Source organism: Agelaius tricolor, unplaced genomic scaffold, assembly GCF_023055355.1.
Source record: "Agelaius tricolor isolate 1412-34295 unplaced genomic scaffold, bAgeTri1.0.p SCAF_18, whole genome shotgun sequence".
NCBI lineage: Eukaryota > Metazoa > Chordata > Aves > Passeriformes > Icteridae > Agelaius > Agelaius tricolor.
In genome coordinates, this window is record NW_027269278.1 from 17,533,319 (window position 1) to 17,557,658 (window position 24,340).

General features: G+C 54.3%; 2 protein-coding genes across 5 annotated transcripts in view; both read left to right on the forward strand.

The window, feature by feature from the left end:
- Positions 1-113: 113 nt before the first annotated feature.
- Positions 114-6,285, forward strand: LOC139597859 (sulfate transporter-like). Of its 2 annotated transcripts, XM_071443626.1 has the most exons (3): positions 114-1,187; positions 2,626-3,244; positions 3,951-6,285. In XM_071443626.1, exons 2-3 carry the CDS (start codon positions 2,639-2,641, stop codon positions 5,520-5,522), a joined length of 2,178 nt encoding a protein of 725 aa, XP_071299727.1. In that variant the 5' UTR covers positions 114-1,187; positions 2,626-2,638; the 3' UTR covers positions 5,523-6,285. The 2 variants fall into 2 exon arrangements, with proteins under 2 accessions (XP_071299727.1, XP_071299728.1); XM_071443627.1 differs by lacking the exon at positions 114-1,187 and having other exon boundaries at positions 2,490-3,244.
- Positions 6,286-15,314: 9,029 nt separating this feature from the next.
- The window catches only part of HTR4 (5-hydroxytryptamine receptor 4), a 67,305-nt gene continuing 58,279 nt past the window's right edge, over positions 15,315-24,340 (forward strand). For all 3 annotated transcript variants that reach the window (XR_011681710.1, XM_071443639.1, XM_071443636.1), the window contains exon 1: positions 15,315-15,719. The gene's annotated coding sequence lies outside the window, so the exon portion shown is untranslated. The remainder of the gene's footprint in view (positions 15,720-24,340) is intronic.

The following is a 24,340-nucleotide window of genomic DNA, read 5'->3' on the forward strand; positions in this document are numbered from 1 at the left end:
ATATAAATAGATAAAAAGATTGAGCAGCTGCCTCCCTACCATGTGCTCTCATTTTCTCCTGCTGCCAGAGAACACGGATTTGTTCCTTATTTATTTACTCCTAATTACTGAGATCCAGACTTCCCCTGATGAGATAAATGCAGCTCAGGATGCTGGTTTCCCCCTTCTCTTCCCTCAGGGTGTCTTCCCCAGCATCTGCATCCAAACCCTGGGCAACTCCCCCTTTCCATCCCCAGCCCCCTCTCCAAGGTGCCTGTCTGGCTGCAATCGGTCCGGCTGCACAGGGCATGGCACATCCAGCAAAATCTGGACTGGGTCAGTGGGAAAGGGATGGAAAAGAAGGGGGCAGAACAGGGGGAGTGTGTGCTCAGAGGGCTGGTGGAGGTTGTTGGCACAGCTGACAAGGGCAGAGCAGTTCCAGCTGGTATTTATGAGCTGCTCTTTCCTTTCAGGGTGATGAACAATCCTTTTTTCCTGGCTGCTGCTGCTGCAATTGCTCACCTTTACCTACCAAATAATACAACCCTGCTCCTTTCCCAGTTGTGTTTCTGCACAGCAAAGCCCCTTGTTACGTGTGCCAAAATGTGAATTGTGCAGATTGGACACATCCACAGTTCTGCTGTCTCCCTGAAATAACCTGTGTCACCACAGCTTTGCTCTCTGCCTTGCAGAGCCTCTGTGGAGGAAAAACTACCAGGAAAGGAAAGTCATTCTGGAACGAGCTTTGCCTCTTGGTTTTTGGCACAAAAGCTTGTCCAGAATAGCTGAGAACCCGAGCAGAGGAGCCCAGTGGGACCTGAGCTCGCTGGGTTCAGAGAGGGGCAGAGCAGGGAGGTTTCTTTCCATCGCTGCCCTTGTTTAGCAAACACTTCCCCAGATCCAAGCAATCCTCTTATCTGGCAGGAGCACTTCTCTAAGCCCCCTCAATCATTCCTGGTGTCCAGAACAAGTTGTCAGCCAAAATACCCTCTGAGAATGGTGTTTGTTTTCCAAACACGGCTCTGCTCGGCGGCTGCAGCGCCTGCACAGAGATAAAAGAGACATGGCTTGGCTCAGGAGCTCAGACCCCAAGGGAGGTGGCACCTGGGCCACCTTTCCTCTGCCCAGAGGTGCTGCCAGGTGGAGACAGCTCTGTGCCCAGGGGAGAAGCTCCAGGTGCTGAGGAAACACCCAGTTTGCAGCCAGAGGTAAGATTTGGTGATGTGTGCAGGGCAGGGAATGGGATTTCTCCTCATCCCAGTTTGGTTCCAAACCACAGCCACTCTGGGTCTCCCCTCTGGAGTGTTCTTCTCTCTGTCTGTGGTTCAGTTGTCACAAAATAGGTGTTTTGGTGCAGCTGCATTTTGACTGAAAAAACCTGGAGTGGCTCTGGAAGGTGTTTCTGTAAATTAAGCAGCCTGAAAAAGCAGGGTGGTTTCATTGTGCAGATGGGAGCCCCTGATTGATGCAAGCCACTAATGCAATTTAAAACTATGTAATGTTGAAGGAAAAAATAATTGGCAAATTATCTCCCTGACCCACATCTTGATTCCTAAAGTATCCCTTGGAATATCTTAACATTTCCAGAAAAAGGGTTGCCTAAGTAGCAGTGTCTTGACAGCAGAAGGAGTTTTAGTTTGAGTGAAATTCAGTGAAATTTCACTGAAATTGAGTGAAATTCCTGTTTCTAAACAAGAGGGATTCCTGTTTCAAAACAAGGGGAAGGAGCATGGGGGGCTCTGTAGCTGTGCCCCTGGTTTGGGGGTTGTGGTTAATCAGCTCCAAAAGTGACAATGAATGAATCAGCCTTGGAAAAACGCTTTTGTTGGATTTGTCTGAGATAATTTCCCTTTATTTATTTATTTATCTATTTCTTTACATTTTCTTTTTCATTTCTTTATATATCAATAATTAGTTTATATATATTTATAATTCAAAGTTATTTAGTTCTTTATTTCTATTTTAGCGATTAGTTTATATTTCATTGTTAGTTCGCGTGTCCGTTTCTTTGTATTTCAGTAATTAGTTTATTTATATTTTATTGGTCGTTTATTTATATATTAGTAATTAGTTTATTTATTTATATTTTATTTATATTTTATTTATATTTTATTTATATTTTATTTATATTTTATTTATTTATTTATTTATTTATTTATTTATTTGTCTATCTGCCCATGCCACGAGCCCTGGAGCTAAGCAAAGCCCCCGTGCTCGTGCCTGCAGCCCCTCACCTGTTGCAAACATCTTTCATGGAAAATCCTTTCTTAGGATTTTTCCTTGTGAGAAGCTGCAGTTTCAGCAAGCAAAAGTAGACAATGGTTATCAGCTGCTGTGGAATGCAACAGGTAGACCCGTGATTGATCTCCTATGGGTGTTTGGATTTTCTGACCACTCATGGCAGAGCTGGCTCTTGGTCTGTCTGAGACACAGATCTTTGTTATTCATTATTTCTATTTTTAGCTTAGCTAGCTTCTGAAGAAACCTTTTCCTTTCTATTTCTTTTTAGTATAGTCTTAATGTAACATATATCATAAAATAATAAATCAAGCCTTCTGATCATAGAGTCAACATTCTCATCTCTTCTTCATCCTGAAACCCCTGTGACCACGGTCACACTCACTCCTGCCTGCTCTCCCTCCTTAGCTCCCCTGTGCCCATGGAGGACACGTCCAGCCAGGAGCCAGCGCCCAGCAAAGCCCCCCTGGGCTCCCTCGGGCCACGCGAGGCTCCTGCCACCTTCATCATCCTGGAGGAGCAGGAGCCCCCGGGCTGCAGCCGCCGGGAGCTGATCCTGGAGAAGGCCAGGGCCGCCTGCAGGTGCAGCCCCGGGGCGCTGGGCCGCTCCCTGCGCCGGCTGCTGCCCGTGCTGGAGTGGCTGCCCCGCTACGAGCCCCGCTCCCAGCTGCTCGGGGACGTGGTCTCGGGGCTCCTGGTGGGCGTGGTGGCCATCCCTCAGTCCATCTCCTACTCCCTGCTGGCCAACCAGGACCCCGTCTACGGCATCTACACCAACTTCTTCTGCAACATCATCTACGCGGCCACGGCCACGTCGCGCCACGCCAGCGTGGGCTCCTTCGGGGTGCTGTGCCTCATGGTGGGGCAGTCGGTGACGCGCCGCCTGCAGCTGGCAGGCTATGGGGACAGCGGCGCCGCCCTCGGGGACAACTCCAGCTCCCCCAGGAACGGCACAGAGCCCTGTGACAGGAGCTGCTACGCCATCACCGTGGCCCTTTCCCTGAGCTTCCTGGTGGGCCTTTACCAGGTACAAACGTTCACTCTGGTGCTGTTCCCTCCTAGGAATGTCTCTGAGTTTGAGGTCTCTAAGTGTTGGGTCAGATTTAAGTGTCCTGAGAAATGTTTCTAGACCCCAACACTTGGATATTTGTGAATGCAGTGATTTTAAAAGTGCAAACACAGCTGAATTGGAGCTGTTTTCCTCCATGGGATAACCAGGTCCTTGGATGTGTCTGAAACATCCTCAGCAAGAGAATCTTGGATCTGTGAACCACCTTCCCAGCACCCCAGTCCTGCAGCTGGGCAGCTCAGAGCAGGTTTGGGGCAGACCCTCAAGGACCCTGCCATGCTCCCTGGCAGTGTCCCCATTGCCTAGGCTGAGCTGTCACAGCAATTCCAGGCTTTTCCACTGGGACAGCTGAAATTCAGGGCATCCCAAGTGAGTGCTACCCAGAGCTGCTCTGATGGGGCTGCTCGTGAGGAGGCAGCAGCAGGGACCTCATAGGATTTTCTGTGTGGCACCCCCAGCCATGGGCAAGTGTTAAAGGTAGGTCTCTCTGGTATTCCATAGCCCAGATTAACTCCTGAAGACAAATTCCTCCCATGGAATGCTCAGCACATCCCCAGACAGAGTAGCCAGAGCTGCTAAAGTGGCAGCAAAGTGACATAAGTTGCCAGCCAGCCCTTCCAGCCCTTCTCACCCGTGCTGAAGCTGTGGCTGCTTTGCTTTTCAGATCCTGCTGGGGGTTTTACAGATGGGCTTCGTGGCTGTCTACCTGTCAGAGCCTCTGCTGGGTGGCTTCGTGACAGGCTCCAGCCTCACCATCATCACCTCCCAGATGAAATATCTGCTGGGCCTGAAGATCCCCCGGCACGAGGGCGTGGGCTCCTTCATCCTCACCTGGGTGGACCTCTTCAGGCACATCCACAACACCAACATCTGCGACCTGCTGACCAGCCTGGTGGCCTTGGCCATCATAGTGCCTGTCAAGGAGCTCAATGAGCGCTACAAGGAGAGGCTGAAGGCCCCGTTCCCCATCGAGCTGCTGGTGGTCATCGCAGCCACCCTCATCTCCCACTACTTCGACTTCGAGCAGCGCTACAAGGCCGCCGTGTGCGGGGACATCCCCACGGGCTTCAGGAAGCCCACTGTGCCAGACATCAGCCTGCTTCCCAGCCTGGCACTGGATGCTCTGCCCATTGCTGTCATTGGCTTTGCCATGACCGTGTCCCTGGCAGAAATCTTTGGCAAAAAGCACGGCTACGCCGTCAGCGCCAACCAGGAGATGATCGCCATCGGCATGTGCAACCTCATCCCCTCCTTCTTCTACTGCTTCGCCAGCTCTGCTGCCCTCACCAAGACTCTGCTGAAGGAGTCCACGGGCAGCCAGACCCAGGTGTCCGGGCTGGTCACCTCCCTGGTGCTGCTGCTGGTGCTGCTGTGGATCTCCCCGCTCTTCTACTCGCTGCAGACCTCCATCCTCGGCGTGGTCACCATCGTCAACCTGCGGGGCGGCCTCAGGAGGTTCCGGGACACCCCCAGGATGTGGCAGCTCAGCAAGCTGGACACGGCGGTGTGGTGGGCGACCATGCTGTGCTCCACGCTGGTCACCACGGAGATCGGGCTCCTGGTGGGTGTTTGCTTCGCCCTGCTCTGCATCATCTTCCGCACGCAGCGGCCGCGCGCCACGCTGCTGGGCAAGGTCGGCGACAGGGAGGTCTACGAGGACCAGGCTGCCTACAAACAGCTCAGCAGCATCTCCAACATCAAAATCTTCCGCTTCGAGTGCTCCCTCTACTACGCCAACAAGGATTACTTCAAGGCTGTGCTGTACCAGAAAACCGGGCTCAACCCCGTGCTGCTGGCGGCCAGCCTGGGGAACCGGGCACGGCCAGAGCCAGGCAGCACCAGGGGCTGCTGTGCCTGCCTGAGACAGGGCGGGAGCAGGGCTGAGAGCCCTCCAGGAGATGCCTGTCCCCCCTCCACAGACATGCACACCCTGATCCTGGACTGTGGGGCCATGCAGTTCATAGACACCGTGGGTCTCTCTGCGCTCAAGGAGACGCACCACGACTACAAGGAGGTCGGAGTCCAGGTGCTCCTGGCCAACTGCAACCCCTCCATCCGCCAGCGGCTGCGGGAGGGAGGCTGGGCCGGCCGGGCAGGCGGCGCTGGGGGCCAGCTGGCCTTCCACAGCATCCACGATGCCGTGCAGTTCGCTGAGCGCTGGCACCGCGGGGACAGCAGGGACAAGCAGGCTGCTCTCCCGGAGCCCGAGGAACAGGACTTGCAGGTGTCCCTGTAGCCCTGGGTGCGAGGAGAGGTTTCTAACGGGGGAGCAGGTTCGGTGTTTGTGCCGTCAGAGCGAGCAGGAGGGGCTGGGATGCTCTGCCAGTGGGGCAGCAGGGTGGGAAGGGTTTGGGGAGGGCCGAGCTCGGGATGGAGCCGGGAATTCGGGAAGGGTTTGGGGAGGGCCGAGCTCGGGATGCGGGGCCAGAGCTGCGCCTGCCCCGCGTGGCCGCTGGAGGGCGCGAGTGAGCCGCGAGCGGGGCCGGGACCGGCCGGGAATTCGGGAGGGGACCCCAAAATCTCATCCCCACATCCCAGCCCATCCCTGCTGTGACAGGGACCCCAAAATCTCATCCACACATCCCAGCCCATCCCTGCTGTGACAGGGACCCCAAAATCTCATCCACACATCCCAGCCCATCCCTGCTGTGACAGGGACCCCAAAATCTCATCCCCACATCCCAGCCCATCCCTGCTGTGACAGGGACCCCAAAATCTCATCCCCACATCCCAGCCCATCCCTGCTGTGACAGGGACCCCAAAATCTCATCCCCACATCCCAGCCCATCCCTGCTGTGACAGGGACCCCAAAATCTCATCCACACATCCCATTCCCACCCCCAAAAGAAATTCTGCTGGAGGGAATTGTGGTTTGGAAGCCCAGGGACGGGAGACTGCTGGAAATAAAGTGTGTGGAAAAGGAATCCTGTGGCTGTGCTCAGAAAAGTGCCTTTTTGTGCTTAAAATTTGATTTAAAATGGATTTAAAAATTGTTTTCAATGGTGTACCTGGCTGCTTGCAGTCCTTGGGCAAGGCTGTGCCAGGGGGGCTGAAGTGACCAAAGGTCTCCTTGCAGGGAGGGATGGATGTTTGTGCTCCAGGTGTGGGTGGGATGCAGCTCCCAGGAGCTCTTTCCAAGGGTCCTCTCAGGCCATCCCAGTGTGGGGAAGCTCCCCAGGGAGTTACCTTAGTCCCAGAACAGAGAAATGGGGCACTTCAGGGTGGGAGTAAAACCAGCAAGGCAGTAAAAACCTCCTGTTACCTGACCCCAGTCCTGGCTCAGGGCTGCCTAGGACACCCCCCCTTCCCTTTTTGAGCAGCACTGCCAACATCTCCTTCACAAGTCTGTTTATGGAGAAAATTGAACTGTTTTAATTGGGCTTTAGAGGTGTTTATGGTCTCAGTGGGGTCATAAAGGCCCAGCAGGAACTAAAGGCAGTGCTGGCAATGCCCTGGCACAGCCTGGTGCAATCCAGAGCCAGGATCCTGCAATGGGGCACTGATCACAGCTGGGACAGAGACACCCAGCACTTCTCAGGGCTGATGGCCTCTGCCCTGTCCAGCCCTGGGGCCTTGCTGGCAGCCCCTGCCCTGCCTGCTTGCCCAGCTCTCCCACCCCTCCAGCCCTGGCACCCCTGTGCCCACGCTGCCCAGGCACTCAGGAATTGCTGGGTTTATATTTTCACTCTCTGTGAGAGGCCCAGGGCTGGGGCTGGGACCCAGGAGGGACAGTGACACAGCCCAAGGTTGGTTTGCAGGCAGAGCTGTGGAAGGTCAGTCCTTGGGTCATCCTCCATCCCTTGGCTGGGTGCAGGTGAGGGCAGGAAGGGGCAGTTCCTGGTGCTGGGGAAGGTGAAACAGGAAAGCCTTATCAATAGGATTGACTGGCAAAAGATGTTGAGAATATGGAAACTATAAGTGAGATTGAAATGAAAGCAAGCTCTGAGATCCCTCAGTTATTGAACAACTGGAAAACAATGGCATGGCCAGCTGAAGGTGATCCCCTTTTGATGGAACAACACCCTCTGCTTGCAGACAGGCCCAAGGGGCAGAGCAGACCCTGCCAGCTTGGCAGAAGGGGCCCAAAGAGGAGTTTTTGGGGTTTAAAATGTAGCACAGTATGGTAATGTAATGATTCTTATAGGCTGTATGGAAATGCTGCAGGATTTGTTTCTTGGACTAGATTGGTCAGTGAGAATCAGAATATTCAACACAGAAGAAGATTTATGGTATTGGAATGGGAACTTCACTCTCTTACCCTTTTACTCTCTTACCCCTTTTACCCTCTCTCCCCCTCTCTCCCTCTCTCAGTCCTGCTCCAGCTGTGCCTGGCAGCTCCCAGCAGGGCCCTGCCCCAGTCCCTTTGCAATGAACCCCAGGTTCCATCCCTGGCTGCAGAGATCCCTGCTCTCCATCCATCCTGACCATCCCGCCCCCATCAATCCCACAGTGGGGGCTCCAGCTGAGGACACCAGCCCAAATCCCCCATGGGGCCTGGCCCCAGGACCTGTCCCTGTGCCCCAGGGGCTGCACCCCTGCTGGAGCTCCCCAGGGGCTGAGGAAAGGCCAGGAAGCTGAAAGCAAATGTCCAAATGTCCCCCTGGCAAGCAGCTCCCTGCTCCTTGTGCTGCTGCCCCTGCCTGCCCGGGCTCTATAAATGCTCCAGCAGGGGCACCAGGAGAGGCTTTGCTGCTGAGCCTTTGTCAGCCCCAGTGGGAGCTCACTGTGCAACTGGTAATTATGGCTCAGCAGCAGCTGGACAGGTTAAAATCCTCCTGATGCTTTGAAATGCTCCCTCTGGGGAGCTTTGAGGAGTAAAGGTTGTGGCTGGTGCTGATTGCTTCCCCTCTGGAGACACTGATTGCTGCACCAGGGGCTGCTCTCCTCTCTCCCAGTGCCTTTTCCTGGGAAAAAACAGCCCCTGGAATGGCAAGAAGTTGCTTCTGCAGCTCTCAAAGTGCTCTGAAGCAATGAAAGTGCTGCCAGCACGTGCTGATCTGCCCATGTGCCCCTCCCCAGCAGAGGAAACTGAGCTGGAGAGGGCGAGCAGGGAGCTGCAGGTGGTGGCTCTGGATTTGCTGGGGACATTAATGCATCCCTGGGGAGGCCCTGGTGACACAGGAGCCAGCAGAGAGGGGCCTGGGAGAGCTGAGGGACAGAAAAAGGGGAAGGACAGGATGAGAGGATCTGAGGAGGAAAGTGGCTCTGGGTAAAATTCTTGCAGTGGCTGAGGTGCCTGGGGAATCCTCCTGTAATTGCTGCTCTGCCCCTGCCCCTTTTCCACCCTGGCTGCAGAGGAGCTGCAGGGAGCCCCTTTTGTCCCACTTTGTGTCACTTCTCTGCCCCTCAGCCAGGGAGAGGAGGCAGATCCAGCCCCCTGCTCCCTTTAGTGACAAACCCTGCTGTCCCCTGTCCATTCAATGAAAGCCTCTGGCATTCCCAGCCTCCAGGAGAGCCAGAAAAGGCTCAAAGGAGGGCAGGGAGAAAGAAGAGATAAACAGCAAGGCAGAAAGGAGCTAAAAGCCCTGAACCAGGAGAGGTGAGTGAGAGCACCAGCATTGAACTGGACTCCAGTTCCAGCTGCACTGGAGCAGCTCTGGTCACCTGCTGCCCTTGCATTTATTGAAATCCTGCAGTTTGGTTTCATGGTCCACAGCTTTGGGGTTTTCAGGTTGGTGCCTCAACTCCTGGGAGCCACAACAGTTCATGGAGGTGGCTGCTGCACCTTGAAAATAAAAAGGGTGCATAACCCACATAGTTATGAAAAGGAGCTACAGAAAAGGTGCTTTTTTTAAGTTTAAAGGCTGGAAAAAGAGCACAACAGGAAGAAAATGTCTCTTTTTGTTTTCTTTCTTTGGTGGCTGGGGAGTGTTTCAGCAGGTACAATTGTGGTTTCTATAGAAAGAGGAAATGTCTTGTGGAATCCCTGCCAGGCCTGCAGCAGCTGAGGCTCCCAGGCAGGCAGTGCAGAGCAGACCCCAGAGTTCACCAGAGCAGAGCAGAAACAAAAGCGCTGAACGCTGACATCTCAAAGCTGGTTCTATTTCAGACCATCCTCACCAAGGAATCTGTGTTTTCTACCTCACATTAATTTATTCTTTCTAAAGAAAAAGGCATTTGACTGGATTTTTGAGCTTCCAGCCGGTGCTTGGCCTTCTCTTCCAGACATTTCTGTGGATGTGACAGCGGGCAGGGGGTGTCCCTGGGGACAGCATGGCACAGGGATGGGCAGCTCTGCTTGATCCCAAATGAGGGAAAAGGAGGAAATGAGGGAACCCCAAAGGCAGGGTGTGCTGGGGTTTGCCACAATCAGGACAGGACTGCTGGGGTTGGATCCTGGGGCTTTATGGCAGCATCAGCCTCGCCACATGGCTGAGACAATTGGAAGGTGGCAAAACTCACGTCCTGCCAGCAGCAGCCAAAGATTTCCTTGTTCCAGAGCATTTTAAAAACTTTCCAGCCAATAGCACATGGCTGAACTCACAGGTAATTGTTTAGGCACCCACTAAAAGCACACCTACACCTGCTGCACACAAAGCTTCTCTGCTTTCTATTAACAATGCACAACACTTCATTATTAACCTCAAAACCTTCCACTACCTTGCTTGGCTTATTTTTCTTAAGGTCTATCTTAGCAAAGCCTAAAACTCAAACTATAGCTCCACGTCCTTGCTTGGTGTACCACTGTGACTTTCCCACTGTCACACCTTGCAGCTGCAGCTGGCTCCAGTTCCTCTGCTCTGTTTCTGAGTCCTGCTTCCCCAGCTTTCTGAAAGTCTTCTTGCTTTGGCCATTTCCCAGCAGGGCAGGTGAGGGCTCTTGGAGTGTCACACTGCTGTCCCTGCCCTGGGGCTGTGGCTGGACCACAACCAACCAATTCTTTCTATTTTTTTAATATTTTCTATTTTTTTATAATTTTTTAAAATATTTTCTCTTTTTTATCACCCCAGAAGCTGCATTTGTGCAGATAACTGTGTGTGGCCCCAGGGAGCAGGGCCAGCAGCTGCTGCTGGTGAAAGGTGATTTATTCCTGCTGAGCCCTCCCCACCCTGTGCCCAGCCCATCCTCGCTGCCCTTTCAGCTCAAAGCCCCTGCTGTGCCTGGCAGCTGCAGAATGGCTTTGCTCTCAAGGCTTTGCTCAAACCAGGGTGGAAACTGCAGGAAGGAGATGTGAGAATGGCTGAAGGTCAAATGTGGCATGAGAGGTGAGTTAAATTTGGGTGGGGAACTCCTGGTGTGCGTTTCCTGGAAGGGCAAATCCCGAATTTTCTTCTTCATTTATCGGACCCAGGGCTGGCTGTGCCAATCCCAGCTGTGCCTTGGAGCGCCAGCCAGAGAGGGGAAAAGCCCTGTGTCCATCTTAGCAAAGCCTGGCCTAAACCTGTGGGCAGCACAGCTCTGGGGTGGGCAGCTCTGCTCAGCTCCTGTGCTGCAGATCCCCGAACATCAGCCTGGAAACACGAGAGGAATGTGAGGAAAAACCCTCCTGGGAAGTGGAGCCCTGGCAGGGGCTGAGCTCAGGACTCTCTGCCCTGGGCATGGGTTGGTTTTACCTCTGGGGCTTGGCAGGGAGGGTTTGCAAAGCCCCTGCAGGCTCCTCTCGTCTCTTTGAACAGCTCTGAATAAAGAATTCTGCTTATTTTTCCTTTTGGTTTTTGATAGGGAATTAATAATCAGAAATGATGTTGCCTCACCAAGCAGGTAAAGGATTTGGGAAATTGGTTTTGCATCTCACAGAAGCCCCAAACAGCAGCCCAGGGAGCTCAGAGGACAAGGGACAGCAGCAGGGGAGGAGCAGAGGGTCCCCAAGGCCAGGGGTGGGCAGGGGGAATCTCTCTGCAGGTTTATTTTGGTTTGCGCTCAATCCGAGCGGAATTGGCTCCGTGCTGCCATGGAAACAGCAGCAGGGGCCCAACAGGGTTTGCAGCCATCTCCAGGGAGCCATCCTTGGGAAAATCACCCCAAAGCATCCCTGTGGGGCTGGGGGCCAAGAGAGCCACGCTCAGACAGGGCAGGACCTTTGTCACACCAGCGAGGGGACACAGAAACAGCACACACAGAGCTGGGGGCTCCTGTTGTTAAAAACCCCAGTGTGAACCCAAGGGGTGTGAAACCAGCAGGGAAGACACTTCAGGGGGACTCTGCAAGGGTTAACCTGACAGCAAATATCTCATTCAGCCCAGCAAAGAGCAGGAAAATTACCCTGTTTTAATCTACTTTGTGTCCAGAAATATTCCATTAAAGAGGGGGGAAATAAATTCGGGGGGGGGCTCGTGGGCATCCTGAGAGCAGAAAAAGAGGTAAAATTAATCCTATCAATAATCCATGATGAATGATTCACTCAGCTCTCTTATTCATAGCCCCATCAGTTATCTGCATTCACAGGGAATTACACTCACATGGAATTACACACAGCCTCATCTGCATGGAAATGACAGCCCAGGAGGGCTCCACATCCCAGGACTCCTCCCTGTGCTTGCCAGGGAAGAGAAGGAGCTCTGCGGGGCAGAAGGACAGACACCCACCCAGCCCTCAGCCCAGGGGATGGCAGGAGGTGGATTTCTGCTTCCCTTTTCTTTTTCCTCCAAAACTTCTCTGCTGGAGCAGAGAACCAAGTGCAAATTGCTCATTAGAAGTAGGATTTTAGGAAAAACCAGTTAAAATGATGGGAAGTTCTGCCACACTTGTGTGGCCTCCAGAGAGACTGAGATGGGGCAGGACTCAGAGGGGTCTCCCAGGGGAGTCTCATCCTCACCTTTCTGAGGGGTTGTTCAGTGGTTTCCAGCCCACAGATTGTAAATGTGGAATTTGCCTCCAGCTCTGACTCTCCAGGTGATGCTGACATGGTTGCCCCTTGCTTTGGTTCCACCTTTGGTCCTGGGATAACAAATTTATCCAAGGGTCACTCTGAGAGGGTCTTTCAAAATAATTCTGTGCCCCTCCAGTGCCAGCTGAGCCAACGATGTCTGTGCTATGAACAGTGGTGGTTGCACTGGTAAAAATGGCCCAAATGTTCTGCTTTAAAGCCAACATTTAACTATTTAACATTTAGCTGCCTTAAGCTGGGATTTAGGTTTGTGTCTGCAGGTAGAGCTGTAAATAACCTGAGGGGAGTGGCTCAGAGTGCTCTGCAGACAGGGAGAGCTCCTACCACAGGTGGCAGAGTTGGATTATTGAAAAACCTGTCAGTTTGGGACCTTCTTCTCCCTGACCCTTTCAGTTTTGAGCTGGTGCCCACCTGGGCCTGGCTGGGCACTTTCAGCAGGAGCCTGGGAATGTGGAGTCCTGGCAACCCCCAGAGCTCGGGTGTGAGCGATGTGAGCAGAGGAGGTGGTGACAACAGAGAGACAAAACCCTGTGTAAGGACAAGCACCAGCCCAGCTGATGCTGTAAATCAGCTGCAGAGCAGAATTCTTCTCCTGCCTCTCCTCTGATGTCCCTCAGGAAATCCAGCCCTGAGAAATCCCAGGAATTCAGCTGCTGCATCCCGACTTTCCAGCCCAGCTCTGGGTACCGATTGCTGCTGCATCCCAGGGTTAGTGGGGGATCTCAGAGGGAGGGGGAAAGCTTGCATTTCAAAAGGAACAGAAGGAAAGTTCTTCCCCGGGGGAGTGGGAGGCTGCGTGATCCAGCCGTGGGTAAAACCCTCAGAAAATCAATGTATTCTGGCTCCTTTTGGATAAAATCCCTCCCACGTGGGCAAAGGAGAGCAGGGCTGCTCGGGGGGGCTCACCCAGAGCTGCTCTCTCTGTTTTTATGGGCTCCTGTCCCACTCTGCTCCTGGAGGGGCAGCAGGGAGGGATCCAGGGCAGGGATGGAGCTGCACCTGCAGCAGCAGCAGCAGCGAATTCCTCTGCAGAGTGACTGTGATTCAGTCCCGATGAATCACTCAGCCACTCTCCCTCTCAACCAGATCTTGGGATTCATCATTGTTACAGCAGGAGGAAAAGGAGGAGGGGAGGAAAAACAGGGGAAAAAAAACCAAAACCAAACTCCAGTGCTTTATCTCCCTCTTTGATACTTTCCAATTTTCCTGTTTAAAATTTTAATTCCATTTTTTTTTTTAGGCATCCCATTCAGGTGGAATAAACTTCTGCCAGAGGAGTGGGATGGACCTTGGCCACAGCTGGGGCCAGCGCTGGGGCCAGGATGTGTTAACAAACAAACCTGCCCAGGTTCACAACAGCCAGGGATGGAAGGGGCTTGGGCTCTGCTTCTCCAGGCTCCAAATCCTCCCCTGAGCAGCTTTGACCCTGCCCAGAGCACTGCTGGCCCTCAGCCACCCAGGCATTGAAAGGAGAGCACAGAAACCCACTCAGCCTCATTCTCCCCCTGCTGCAAACTCAGCACGGGCTTGGCTCGGGGCCCCACGCTCTGATTGCTCCCTTTTGTGCCGTTTTTCCCCTTTAGGAGGTGCTGCTGGAGAGCCTGGCTGGGAGCACCTTGGGAGGCAGGTGAGGAGCTGCTCTGAGCCCTCAGATCTTGCCAGGAAGAGCTACAAGTGTTTGCTCCATCAAGAATTTCTATATCAATTCAGCATTAAAGCCAGAGGCTATTCTAGTGAGTAGCTACCATTCGTGTCTACTATTAGTAAATACTAATAATGTCCAGAAAGCTCACATCAGTACCATGGAGAGGAAAATGCAGGCAAACCAAAATTGTTTCAGGAACTCTTTAACAGCTCCACCCAGACCAGCTTCATTCACTTTGGTTTGGGTCCTCTGAGTCTGAGAAAATCCACTCAGTGACAAAGTGTTTCTTCATGGATTGGATGGGGTTTACTTTTGTTAATGTTATTCTTTCTCTGTCTTTCAGTTTCTATAGTGATGGACAAACACATGCAGCCTGGGTGCTGTTTGCCTGCACTGCCTAAAACACCACCAAATTTTGGAGAAATCCATTGAAAATTTTTTGCCAAAGCCCCCCAGGTCTTAAAAGAAATTAGTCCTATCAAACAAGTTGATAATGTCTTTAATATAAATTTACTTTTTGGATGTATTTTGTCAGCAAGCAGCAGGTGTTGCACTTCTGTGGGTTCTCTGGTTTCTCCTGCATCCACACACAACTGGAGATGTCCTTTGGAGGGGCAAGGACCTCAGCTGTGCTTAAAGGGCATGGAAATGCTCCAAACCAAATTACATCTGTGACCCTGAGTGTGCTCTGGATCTGCCTGTGAATGCAGTAATCTCTGAGAAATCCCAGCCCTGCACTGACTGTACAAAGGCACTGCAGCTTGAAAGCCCCAAGCCCCAAAGTGCAGCTCCAGGAGTGAAAGGTGAAGGTGAGCACACCTGGAGCAGGAGCTGCTCAGGTCCTGGGTTTATGCTGGCTTTATTTCAAGGGGTATTTTAAAAGTTCAGCTGATGAGCTGCTTGTGGTGTCCTGCTCTGCCAAGACTGAGCTTTGTTAAGGGTGTCAGGGCCAGATTTCAGCTGCCAAAGCTCCAATAATGTCAGAGGAGCTGGGCTGATGCTGCAACTGAAAAAGCCCTTGCAGCGTGCCTGGAATTACCGCCAATTTTTTGTTTGTTTTGAGAAATCCATTGAAAGATCTTTGCCAAAACCCCTCAGATCTTTAAAAAGCGGCTCCAATCGAGCAAGTTATAGTAACATGGGCTTGCCACACTTCCCTTCTGCACGCAAGCAACCAAACCAAGCCACCGATCCCTGAATCGCTGCGAAAGGGAGGGAGAAGCATCGGCGAGAATTCTCGGGATAAAGGGGGAGCTGCGCTGCCCGCAGCGCCCGCACGGCTCCCGGGGCACCCGGGCGAGCTCGGGGTTGGTTCTGGAGGGGACGGCCCCGGCTTTCCCCGGGCGGGGCGGGGACAGCGCCGGGCACCCCCGCGCTCCGTGCGGGGCGGGCCGGGGGAGGCGCTGCCCGCGGAGCCTCGGCGGGAGCGCAGCCCCGCAGCCGCACCTGGGCGGGCAGGACAGACCGACAGAATCCTGGACAGGACAGACCGACCGCATCCCGGGCAGGACAGACAGACCGCACCCGCACCTGGGCGGGCAGGACAGACCGACAGAATCCTCACCTGGGCGGGCAGGACAGACAGACAGAATCCTCACCTGAGCCGGTAGGACAGAGAGACCGCACCTGGGCCGGCAGGACAGACCGACCGCATCCCGGGCAGGACAGACAGAATCTTCACCTGGGCGGGCAGGACAGACAGACCGCATCCCGGGCAGGACAGACAGAATCTTCACCTGGGCGGGCAGGACAGACAGACCGCACCCCGGGCAGGACAGACAGACCGCACCCGCACCTGGGCGGGCAGGACAGACAGACCGCATCCACACCTGGGCGGGCAGGACAGACAGACCGCATCCACGCGTGGGCAGCGGCCGCAGCCGCCCTGCCCCATCCCGCCAGCATGAGCGGCCGCGCCGGGGGAGCCGCGCCGGGCACTGCGGGGCTCTGCCCCGGCCACGGTGAGCAGGGGCCGGCGGAGGGAGCGGGAGGACGGGGCTCCGCTGGGCATGGGGCAAACCCGCCCCGGGGGGAAATGATCGCCGGCATCGCCCGAGGAGCGCCCCTCGGCAGGGGCGGGGGTGATGCGGGTGGGGATGCGGGTGCGGTGCCCGGTGTCCCACCCCGGGTGCGGTGCCCGGTGTCTATTCCCCCATGTGCGGTGCCCGGTATTCCCCCATGTGCGGTGCCCGGTGTCCCACCCCGGGTGCGGTGCCCGGTATTCCCCCATGTGCGGTGCCCGGTATTTCACCATGTGCGGTGCCCGATATTCCCCCGGGTGCGGTGCCCGGTATTTCACCATGTGCGGTGCCCGGTGTCCCACCCCGGGTCCTGTGCCGGGCATCCCCCGTGTGCGGTGCTGGGTATCCCCCACCGTGTGCGGTTCTCGGTGTCCCCCGGTTTCGGTGCCCGATATCCCCCGGTTTAGCGGCAGAGCCCCGGGGCTGTGAGAGGGAGCGGAGGGGAGGAAGGATGGAAGGATGGAAGGCAGGCAGGCTGGTCCGGTCGCGGTGGCACAGGTGAAGGTGGCAGCGAGCAGCACCCGGGGCTCCGCTGGCGTGAGCGGCTCCCGTGCCCAGCAGGGGCTGGGATGGGCAGCACTGAGCCGCAGGAGGAACGGGACTGGGCTGGGCATGGAGCTCCTGGCACGGGGGAAGTCACCCGGAGGGAAGGGGAGGCTCGGAGGGCTCTGCACGAGTGGAACTCGGCTGGAGCGAGGATGAATGGCTGTCCCTGCAGGAGCTCCGGGCACGGGCGGCTTGTGGCGCTTGGGGACAGGGTCAGTGCTGGGGGAACGGCTCGAGCATCTCGGAGGGGATTTCCAGCCTTAGCAATTGCGCAATTCTGTGGTGAGGAAGGTGTTTTCCAGGACTGGGCAGCTCCGTGCTGTGCCAGGGTCCAGAGTGCAAAGGCTCCACTCGCACTGGGGCTCCCCAAGCTCTGTGTCTGTTCCGAGCCCGTGTCACTGAGGTTGGAGCATTTCAGTGCTGCTGAAGCTTGCTCAGAATGACTCCAGGGCGAGGGAGGCTCGCGGGAGTCCTGCCCAAGGCCGGGTGCTTTGATTCAGGTGCTGGGAGTGCAGCCAGCGTGTGGCTCCCACTCGGGGACAGACAGAGCAGGGTCACCCCCTCCAGCCCCGGGGCATCTCCCCTCGCTCCAAAACAAACTTCACCCTCGGGAACTTGATAGAAAGGTGAGTAATTAAAACATTACCCAGCTGCAAGTTTGTGCTGCTTGAGGGCAGTGAGGAAGGAGCCAAGTCCTGGCGTGCCAGCTTCAGACCCTGGAGTGTGCTTTGAGATGTGTGATGTCATGATGACTTCATTTCTCCTTAAACCCAAAATATTTTCCTTTGAGAGGGAATATTGCCCAGTGTTCCTTGAAGGAGGATGACTTTTCTCTGTCCCCTGTTACTGCAGTTGGCCGGTTTTGCTTGGCAAAGGCAGGGCGGAGTTTTTAGGAGTTTATTTGGATTTTGTCAGTGTAGCAGAGGGTGGTGGATGGCCTGGCTGAGGTCACTCTCCAGGGAAGGCACCCAGGGATGTGCAGTGCCACTGCTTGGGGGAAGAGCCCCAGGTGAGCCCAGGAGGCAGGGACGGGAGCATTCCCAGCAGGAATGGGGACTCTGTGATGGGCAGGGAGCAGCAGCACCTTCCTCTCCTCTGAGATCTTCCCTCTGCCTCTTCCCTTGCAGCCTGACCTTGGCTCTGTCAGTGCTGTCCAATAACGCCGTTAAAAACAAACACGAGTCAGGCTGAGTTTGCTTAAACAACAACTCCTTCCACACCAAGGTGTGTTTGTCGTATTTCCTCAAGCTGGCTCTGACCTGACAGACAGAAATAGTTGAGTTTGCCCAGGACTTTGTAAACACTGATTTAAAAGTAAGAGTGCTCTGACTGAGCCTGTTGGCTCCTTCTAGGAAGTCTCCAAATTGTACATTCAGCTCCCCTGTGCCAACTGTGCTCCTGCAAGTGCCAGCAGTGCTTCTGCCTCTCCCCTCCTCATCCCCATCCTCTGGAGCCAGCTGGCAAGGCTCGTTTTTTCCACCTTTTCCAGGTATTCCAGGAAGTCTGAGGCAGAACAAAGAGCAAGGGACAGGTGCCAGCCAGAACAGGCTGAGCCCTTGGGGCTGGAAATACCTGGAACCTGTGGAAGGAGTTCCCAGGTGAATTCAGGGGAGATGCAGCTGGGATGGAGGATGCAGGAGCCCGTGTTGGGAGGAGCTGGGGATTGCCCAGCTCTCCTTTGAGGATCTCTGTCCTGCTCTCCACCCTCCTCTGCTCCTGCAGGCAAGGAGGAGGACAAGGCGCCCGTGTCCTCTGCGGGGACTGGCTGTGCTGGCTGCAGGAGCAGTGGCAGGGGTGGAAGGAGAGCCAGGAGGGTGTGAGGAGGCAGCAGCTTGCCCTGCACACCCCACAGTCACACTGCACACCCTGGAGGCGCTCCCTGTGCGTGTTGGTGTTTGAGAGCAGAGCTGCTGTTTGGGGAGAAGCAGGAGAGAGCATCCCCCAACACCTGCAGCAGAGGCAAAATGGAAATGATCGGAGCCGTTCCACTGAGGAGCCCCTCTGGCTCCAGCTGCCTGGGGATCCAAAGGACTCGGCCTGGATCAGGTGGGATCAGCAGGAATTTCCCCATGGAAAGGGGGCTCAGGCACTGGAACTGCCCAGGGAGGGTTGGATCCCCACCCCTGGAGGTGGCACTTGGGGCTGGGGACAAGGTGGGGATGGGGCACAGCCTGGACTGGATGGGCTGGGAAGGCTTTTCCAAATGATTCTGGGATTCTGTGACTGCAGTAAATGTTGGTGTAAATCCTGAGAGCCCCATGCTTAAAATCTGGGGTGACAATGCCAAGTTCTGGGGGTTAAAGGAAATCTCTCATGGAACACAACTAATTAATGTCCACTCAGGGCTTCCCTGCCCATTTGCAGAGCAAGACACTGATGAGTGTCAGGTTAGAGACTGTCCCCTCTTCTGACCTTGTCATTCATTCCTTAGAGAGTCTCTGAAAAAAACCTCTCTAAAAAGACCAATACACCCAATTAAATGGTGCCAATGTTCCTTTGTAAACCCGGTGGATCCCCGAGGAAGCAGAGTGTGAAAAACTCATTGTGGTACAGTTTATGGGAAAGGGGGAAAGTGCTTAATGGCTTTTGCATTTAACCCCTTGCAGTTCTGTTTTCTGTGTCTGTGTTCTTTTCCCTGGTGCACTTTTTGTGGGACTACCTTTGTTAGATTATTATTAACATCAGGGAGATGTTACCTTTGCCTCAGCTGGGGCAGAGGGTGGCAGAGGGATGAGCCATGTGCTTGTTCCCTCAGCTAACACCAACCCAGCCCCAGGATTTGCAAAGCAGCTGCCTTTAATCTGCTCTCGTTGTGTAATTCCATTAGAATTATTTTTATTAGAGCCCATAATGTGATTCAGAGCCCCCTCAGCCCTGGGGAGTGGCTGCAGTGTGGGGCTGCAGGGGGAGACACGGCCAGCAGGGCCTGGGGGAAAGCAAATTACTCTGCAGGAACACAAATGGAGCTTGGGCAATTTGATGTGATTAAGGAAACAATTAGAGAGAATGGCTGGAGGTGCAGTGGCCCCGAGGCTCAGGAGGAGATGCTGCTCTGGAGAGGGCACGGGGTCCTGTCCCCAGCCTGGCATGGGGAGGTGAGGGGGAAAAGCCCCTCTCAGCCCCTCTCTGTGCCTGGTGTTGGGCGTTTCTGCCCTGCCCTGGTGCAGCCTGCAGGGTTTGGGTATTCCCAGGTGGGTTTGCAGAGCAGTGCCCGGGTTTGGGTGATGCAGCAGGGGCTGGGGCTGTTCCTGCTCCAAGCTGAGCAGGGAGATCATTCCCCTGCTCTGGGGCTGTGTTTTCCTGAGCTGGGGCAGCAGCTCAGAGCCCTGCCTTCAGTGAATCTCATCCCAAATGGTTCTCACCCCCAAAACCACCTCTGCTCTCCTCTCCTTGTGCCTGCAGTGTCTGCCTGTGCCCACACCTGCCTGAGGCTTCCTCCTTCGTGCTTGGGAGTCCTCAAAAGCTCTAAAATTCCACATTATCCCTGCCAGCAGCTGAGGTGCTCTCAGAGCACCCATGGAAAGCCCACACCACCCTCCCCAGGTGCACAAGGGTTAATCTGGCCTCATGGATCCCATTTTGGGTGTTCCCATGGAAATCCCACACCACCTTTCCCAGGTGCACAAGGGTTAATCTGGCTTCATTAACCCCCATTTTGGGTGTTCCCATGGAAATCCCACACCCCCTTCCCCGGGTGCACAAGGGTTAATCTGGCCTCATTAACCCCCGTTTTGGGTGCACCAGGGCTGCTGTGCCATCAGGAAGGTCCCAATTAAACCTTTCTCTCGAGGGATGCAGCTGCAGCTCTGCACCCAGCCAAGGAGCTCTTCCCTGCTCATCACCCAGAAGTTGTTCTGAGGGGTCCTGGCCCTTCTGGGGCTCCTCAGCTCAACCAGGGGGTGCTGGGCTGGGCCCTGGCAGGGAAATGATTGGTGAGGTGAGAGCCAGGCTGGTTCCACATGGGCCAGAACAGCTTGAGGAGGATGTTTGGGGTGATCTGGCTCTTCATGGCTGCTCTGACATCCCTGAAGCCAAGGCTGCCCCTGTTAAAGCCCCTCTCAGAGCTCTGTCTGACAGAACTGCAGCTGATTTCAGATGAGCCAAGGCAGTGGAACGTGTTTCTTCCTCATGGGGCCTCCATGGGATTGTTACAAAAACGTGTTTTCCCTACCAGGAAAAACTGCCAAGCAGAATTTTTATCATTCAGCAGAGAAGGGAAAAGGGAAATAAAATAGAAACCCAAACCCAGTCAACACTGTCCCCAGAAAAATAAGGGAAAGTTGCAGCTATGAATATAAATTAGGAATTAGAACATGTAGGTGTCTGATAAGGGAGGCTAAAGGAATCTGTGAAATAGTAATGAGCAGGGGGTTAAGGATGAAGGGAAAACATCTCCCATGAACAGTAAGAACCATCAGAATGTTGTGTTCAGGAGCTGCTCTGCTGGGTTCAAATGGAAGAGTCAAAACAGGAGAGGACAGAGATGGATTGAACCCTCCAAGAAACAAAATCTGCTGGGCTATCACCAAACTCCAGGTGAGAGAAGGCACTGGGCAGTCGGGGGCAGAATTGGGAATGTGAGAGCAGAACAGGTCCTGTGGCAGAGGCAAACAGCAGCCAAGGGCCTGGGCTGCTCTGGAAAATGAAGGGAATGGAGTTCCCATTCCCTCTTGGTGTAGAAAATGAAGGGAATGGAGTTCCCTTCTGCTCTGGAAAATGAAGGGAATGGAGTTCCCATTCCCTCTTGGTGTAGAAAATGAAGGGAATGGAATTCCCTTCTGCTATGGAAAATGAAGAGAAGGAAGTTCCCTTTCCCTTCTGCTGTGGAAAATGAAGTTCCCTTTCCCTCCTCCTCCTCTTTGCCTTCATCCCCTGCCTGCCCTTGGCTCTGCCTGCAGGCTGTGCTGCACAGGGACCCTCTGTGACAGGCACAGGAGATTCAGCTCTGCAGCCTCCAAAATCTCTCACTGGGGGCCAGCCTGAGCAGCCCAGCCTGCTCTGAAGCCCAGGGGCAGCAGGGAAGTGCAGAGCAAGCATCTCCTTGCTGGTCTGAGTTTAGGAGCCTCCCTGGTCAGCAGAAAATCATGGAGCTGATAAAAGCTAATTGCAAAGATGCCTTTTATGAGTGCCTCCTTTTCCATGGGCTCTGCTTGGCTGAGTTGTTTTATTGATCAGATCCCTTCTATTGCAGCTCAGGGAGGAAAACAAGCAGCCCTTCTGCACTTGTGTTTGCTTTTAATAAAATACAACAGGCAGAACTTGCTGGGGGATGATTAAAACACAGCCAGAGAATTGGGAGCTGGAGGAAGAAGGGATTTCCTTCTGCCCGTTCAGCTCAGGATTTCCCTGCTCCATGGAAGAGCCATTTACCAAGTAAATGCTAAAAGGGAAGAGAAATCTGGGTTGTTCACCTGTGGGGACAGTCTGGGGTGAGGCCAGGGCAGTGTGAGCACAAATATCTGGAAGCTGGGAAATTGTGAGCTCAGAGGAGAAAAGCTTGGAGCAGAGCTGAAGGGTTTCCAGCAGCCAGGAATTCCTGCTGCATGGAATTCTGGCCGTGGGGAAGGGCTGTGAGCACTCCCCACTGTTTGTCATTAGCGATAATTCCAGTGGTGGCAGCAGATTAATTCTGGATTAACGTTCCTCTCCTGCTCATTTGTGTGTGTTTGCATCCCAAGGGCTCCCTGCCCTCCCTGGCTCTGCAGAGCTTCCCAGGCAATTCCTTCCCTCTCCACGTCCCTCCTTTCAGCAAACATCTCATCCCTCACTGCTCTCTGGCTGCCCAGACATTTATTGTTCCAGCTTTTGTTTATTTAAAAACAAACACAAACAAAAACAGAATCAGCAACGAGAGCCCAGATCGAGGATCCAAAAATAGGCAACCCAGGAGAGACTGAAAGCTCCAGCCTTGGCTCACGGGAACATTTTCAGGTGATGAGCACTTCACAAATCCCAGCTCAAAGGAGCAGCAGCAGGAAGAGCAGCCTGGAGAGAGGTGAGAGGTGGCTGTGGGGTGAGCAGGACCCACTCCCCTGGGATTCCCCTGGGATTCCCTCCCCACCAGCCATGGAAACCTGCAGGAGGCTGCTGTGGCATCAGATGTTTATCAAAGAGGAGGGATGTGGAGAGGGAAGGAATTGCCTGGGAAGCTCTGCAGAGCCAGGGAGGGCAGGGAGCCCTTGGGGTGCAAACACACACAAATGAGCAGGAGAGGAACGTTAATCCAGAATTAATCTGCTGCCACCACTGGGATTATCGCTAATAACAAACAGTGGGGTGTGCTCACAGCCCTTCCCCATGGCCAGAATTCCATGCAGCAGGAATTCCTGGCTGCTGGAGATTTGGGGGACAGGTTTGCATCCCCCAGGAGCAGGAATAAACAAGGGCAGGGGAAAAAGTCACAGCAATAAAATGCAGCAAGGAAGATTTAGGAGAGAGCCTAAAAATTCCCTCCATGTGCTTCCCCCGGGAGGCTGCACAAGGAGAATGTGGAATCTCCATCTCCAAATGTCAGGGTAAAGTACAGCTGGGTCTGCTGAGGCTGCTCCTCAGGGTCCCTTCCAGGCCTCCTCCTCCATCTGATTCCTCTCTCCACGGCCTCAGAATCTCCTTTACAGCCTGGAAAGAAACACAGAGCTGAAACAACTGCAGGACAGATTTCCTTGGTGGTGAGCTGGTTTTTGAAGTGACAAATGGGAACTTCCTGTTGGAAAAGCCTGACTGCAGTGTAATGAGATTTTCTGTGAAAAAGCCAAGATCACAAAGAAAAGCTGTTTGCTGGATCTGCTGCCTTGATGCTGCTCTGAGCTTTTGTTGGATCTGCAAAGTTGGTGCTGACAAAAGATTTTGCTGCTGTTTTCTCTTCGGATGTTCCTCCTCCAGATCAAAAGCCTGACTAAATATAATAAACCAAAGGTGCAGATAACAGGGCAGGAGGCTGTGCCAGCTCAGGGTTTCCTGCTTCCCTGTTCACTGCCCCTTCTTGCTGGCTGTCCTGGCTGCCTTTGTAAGGTGTGACGTGAGCAGAGGCTCTCCCTCGCCCTTCCTGAGTGCACCAGGATGAACATGCCAGGGTCTCCAGGCTTTCCAGCAGCTTCCATCCCTGGGAGGTGCAGGGCCAGGCTTGCCATGGGACAGGGTTAATGTGGAGGGGCCAAGAATGGAGGGGAGGGACTTCTACAGGAGCCTGGAGTGCCAGGACACGGGGAATGGCAGAGAGTGGGTTCAGATGGGATGCAGGGAGGAAATTCCTCCCTGGCCCAGGTGCCCAGAGCAGCTGTGGCTGCCCCTGCATCCCTGGCAGTGCCCAAGGCCAGGCTGGATGGGTTTGGAGCAGCCTGGGGCTGTGGAAGGTGTCCCTGCCATGGCAGGGGTGGAGTAGATGAGTTCTGGGGTCCTCCCAGCCCAAACCATCCCATTCCATCCCATTCCTCCCAGCCCAAACCATCCCATTCCATCCCATTCCTCCCAACTCAAACCATCCCATTCCATCCCATTCCTCCCAGCCCAAACCATCCCATTCCATCCCATTCCTCCCAACCCAAACCATCCCATTCCATCCCATTCCTCCCAGCCCAAACCATCCCATTCCATCCCATTCCTCCCAGCCCAAACCATCCCATTCCTCCCAACCCAAACCATCCCATTCCATCCCATTCCTCCCAGCCCAAACCATCCCATTCCATCCCATTCCTCCCAGCCCAAACCATCCCATTCCTCCCAACCCAAACCATCCCATTCCATCCCATTCCTCCCAACCCAAACCATCCCATGTTTCTGTGATTTGGGCAGGTTTGTTCCTTTCCATGCCAGGCCGTTCCTCACCCTGTGCTCAGCTGGCTCCAGTCCCAGGGCAGTGGGAGCCACTGGGGGAACTGGGGCTGCCCTGCTCGTGGCACTGGTGCCACCCCTTCCTGCAGAACAAATGCCAGGATAAATCACTTTGCACTCGGTCTCCCTGAGAGATGGGTTTATTTTTTATGTCACTAAGCAGGGTTTTGTGAGAGCACATCTCT

Coding starts and splice junctions, on each gene's coding strand:
- LOC139597859 (XM_071443626.1), top strand. CDS start 2,639: ATGGAGGACACGTCCAGCCAGGAGCCAGCGCCCAGCAAAGCCCCCCTG. Junction 3,245..3,950: donor TCCTGGTGGGCCTTTACCAG/GTACAAACGTTC, acceptor TTTGCTTTTCAG/ATCCTGCTGGGGGTTTTACA.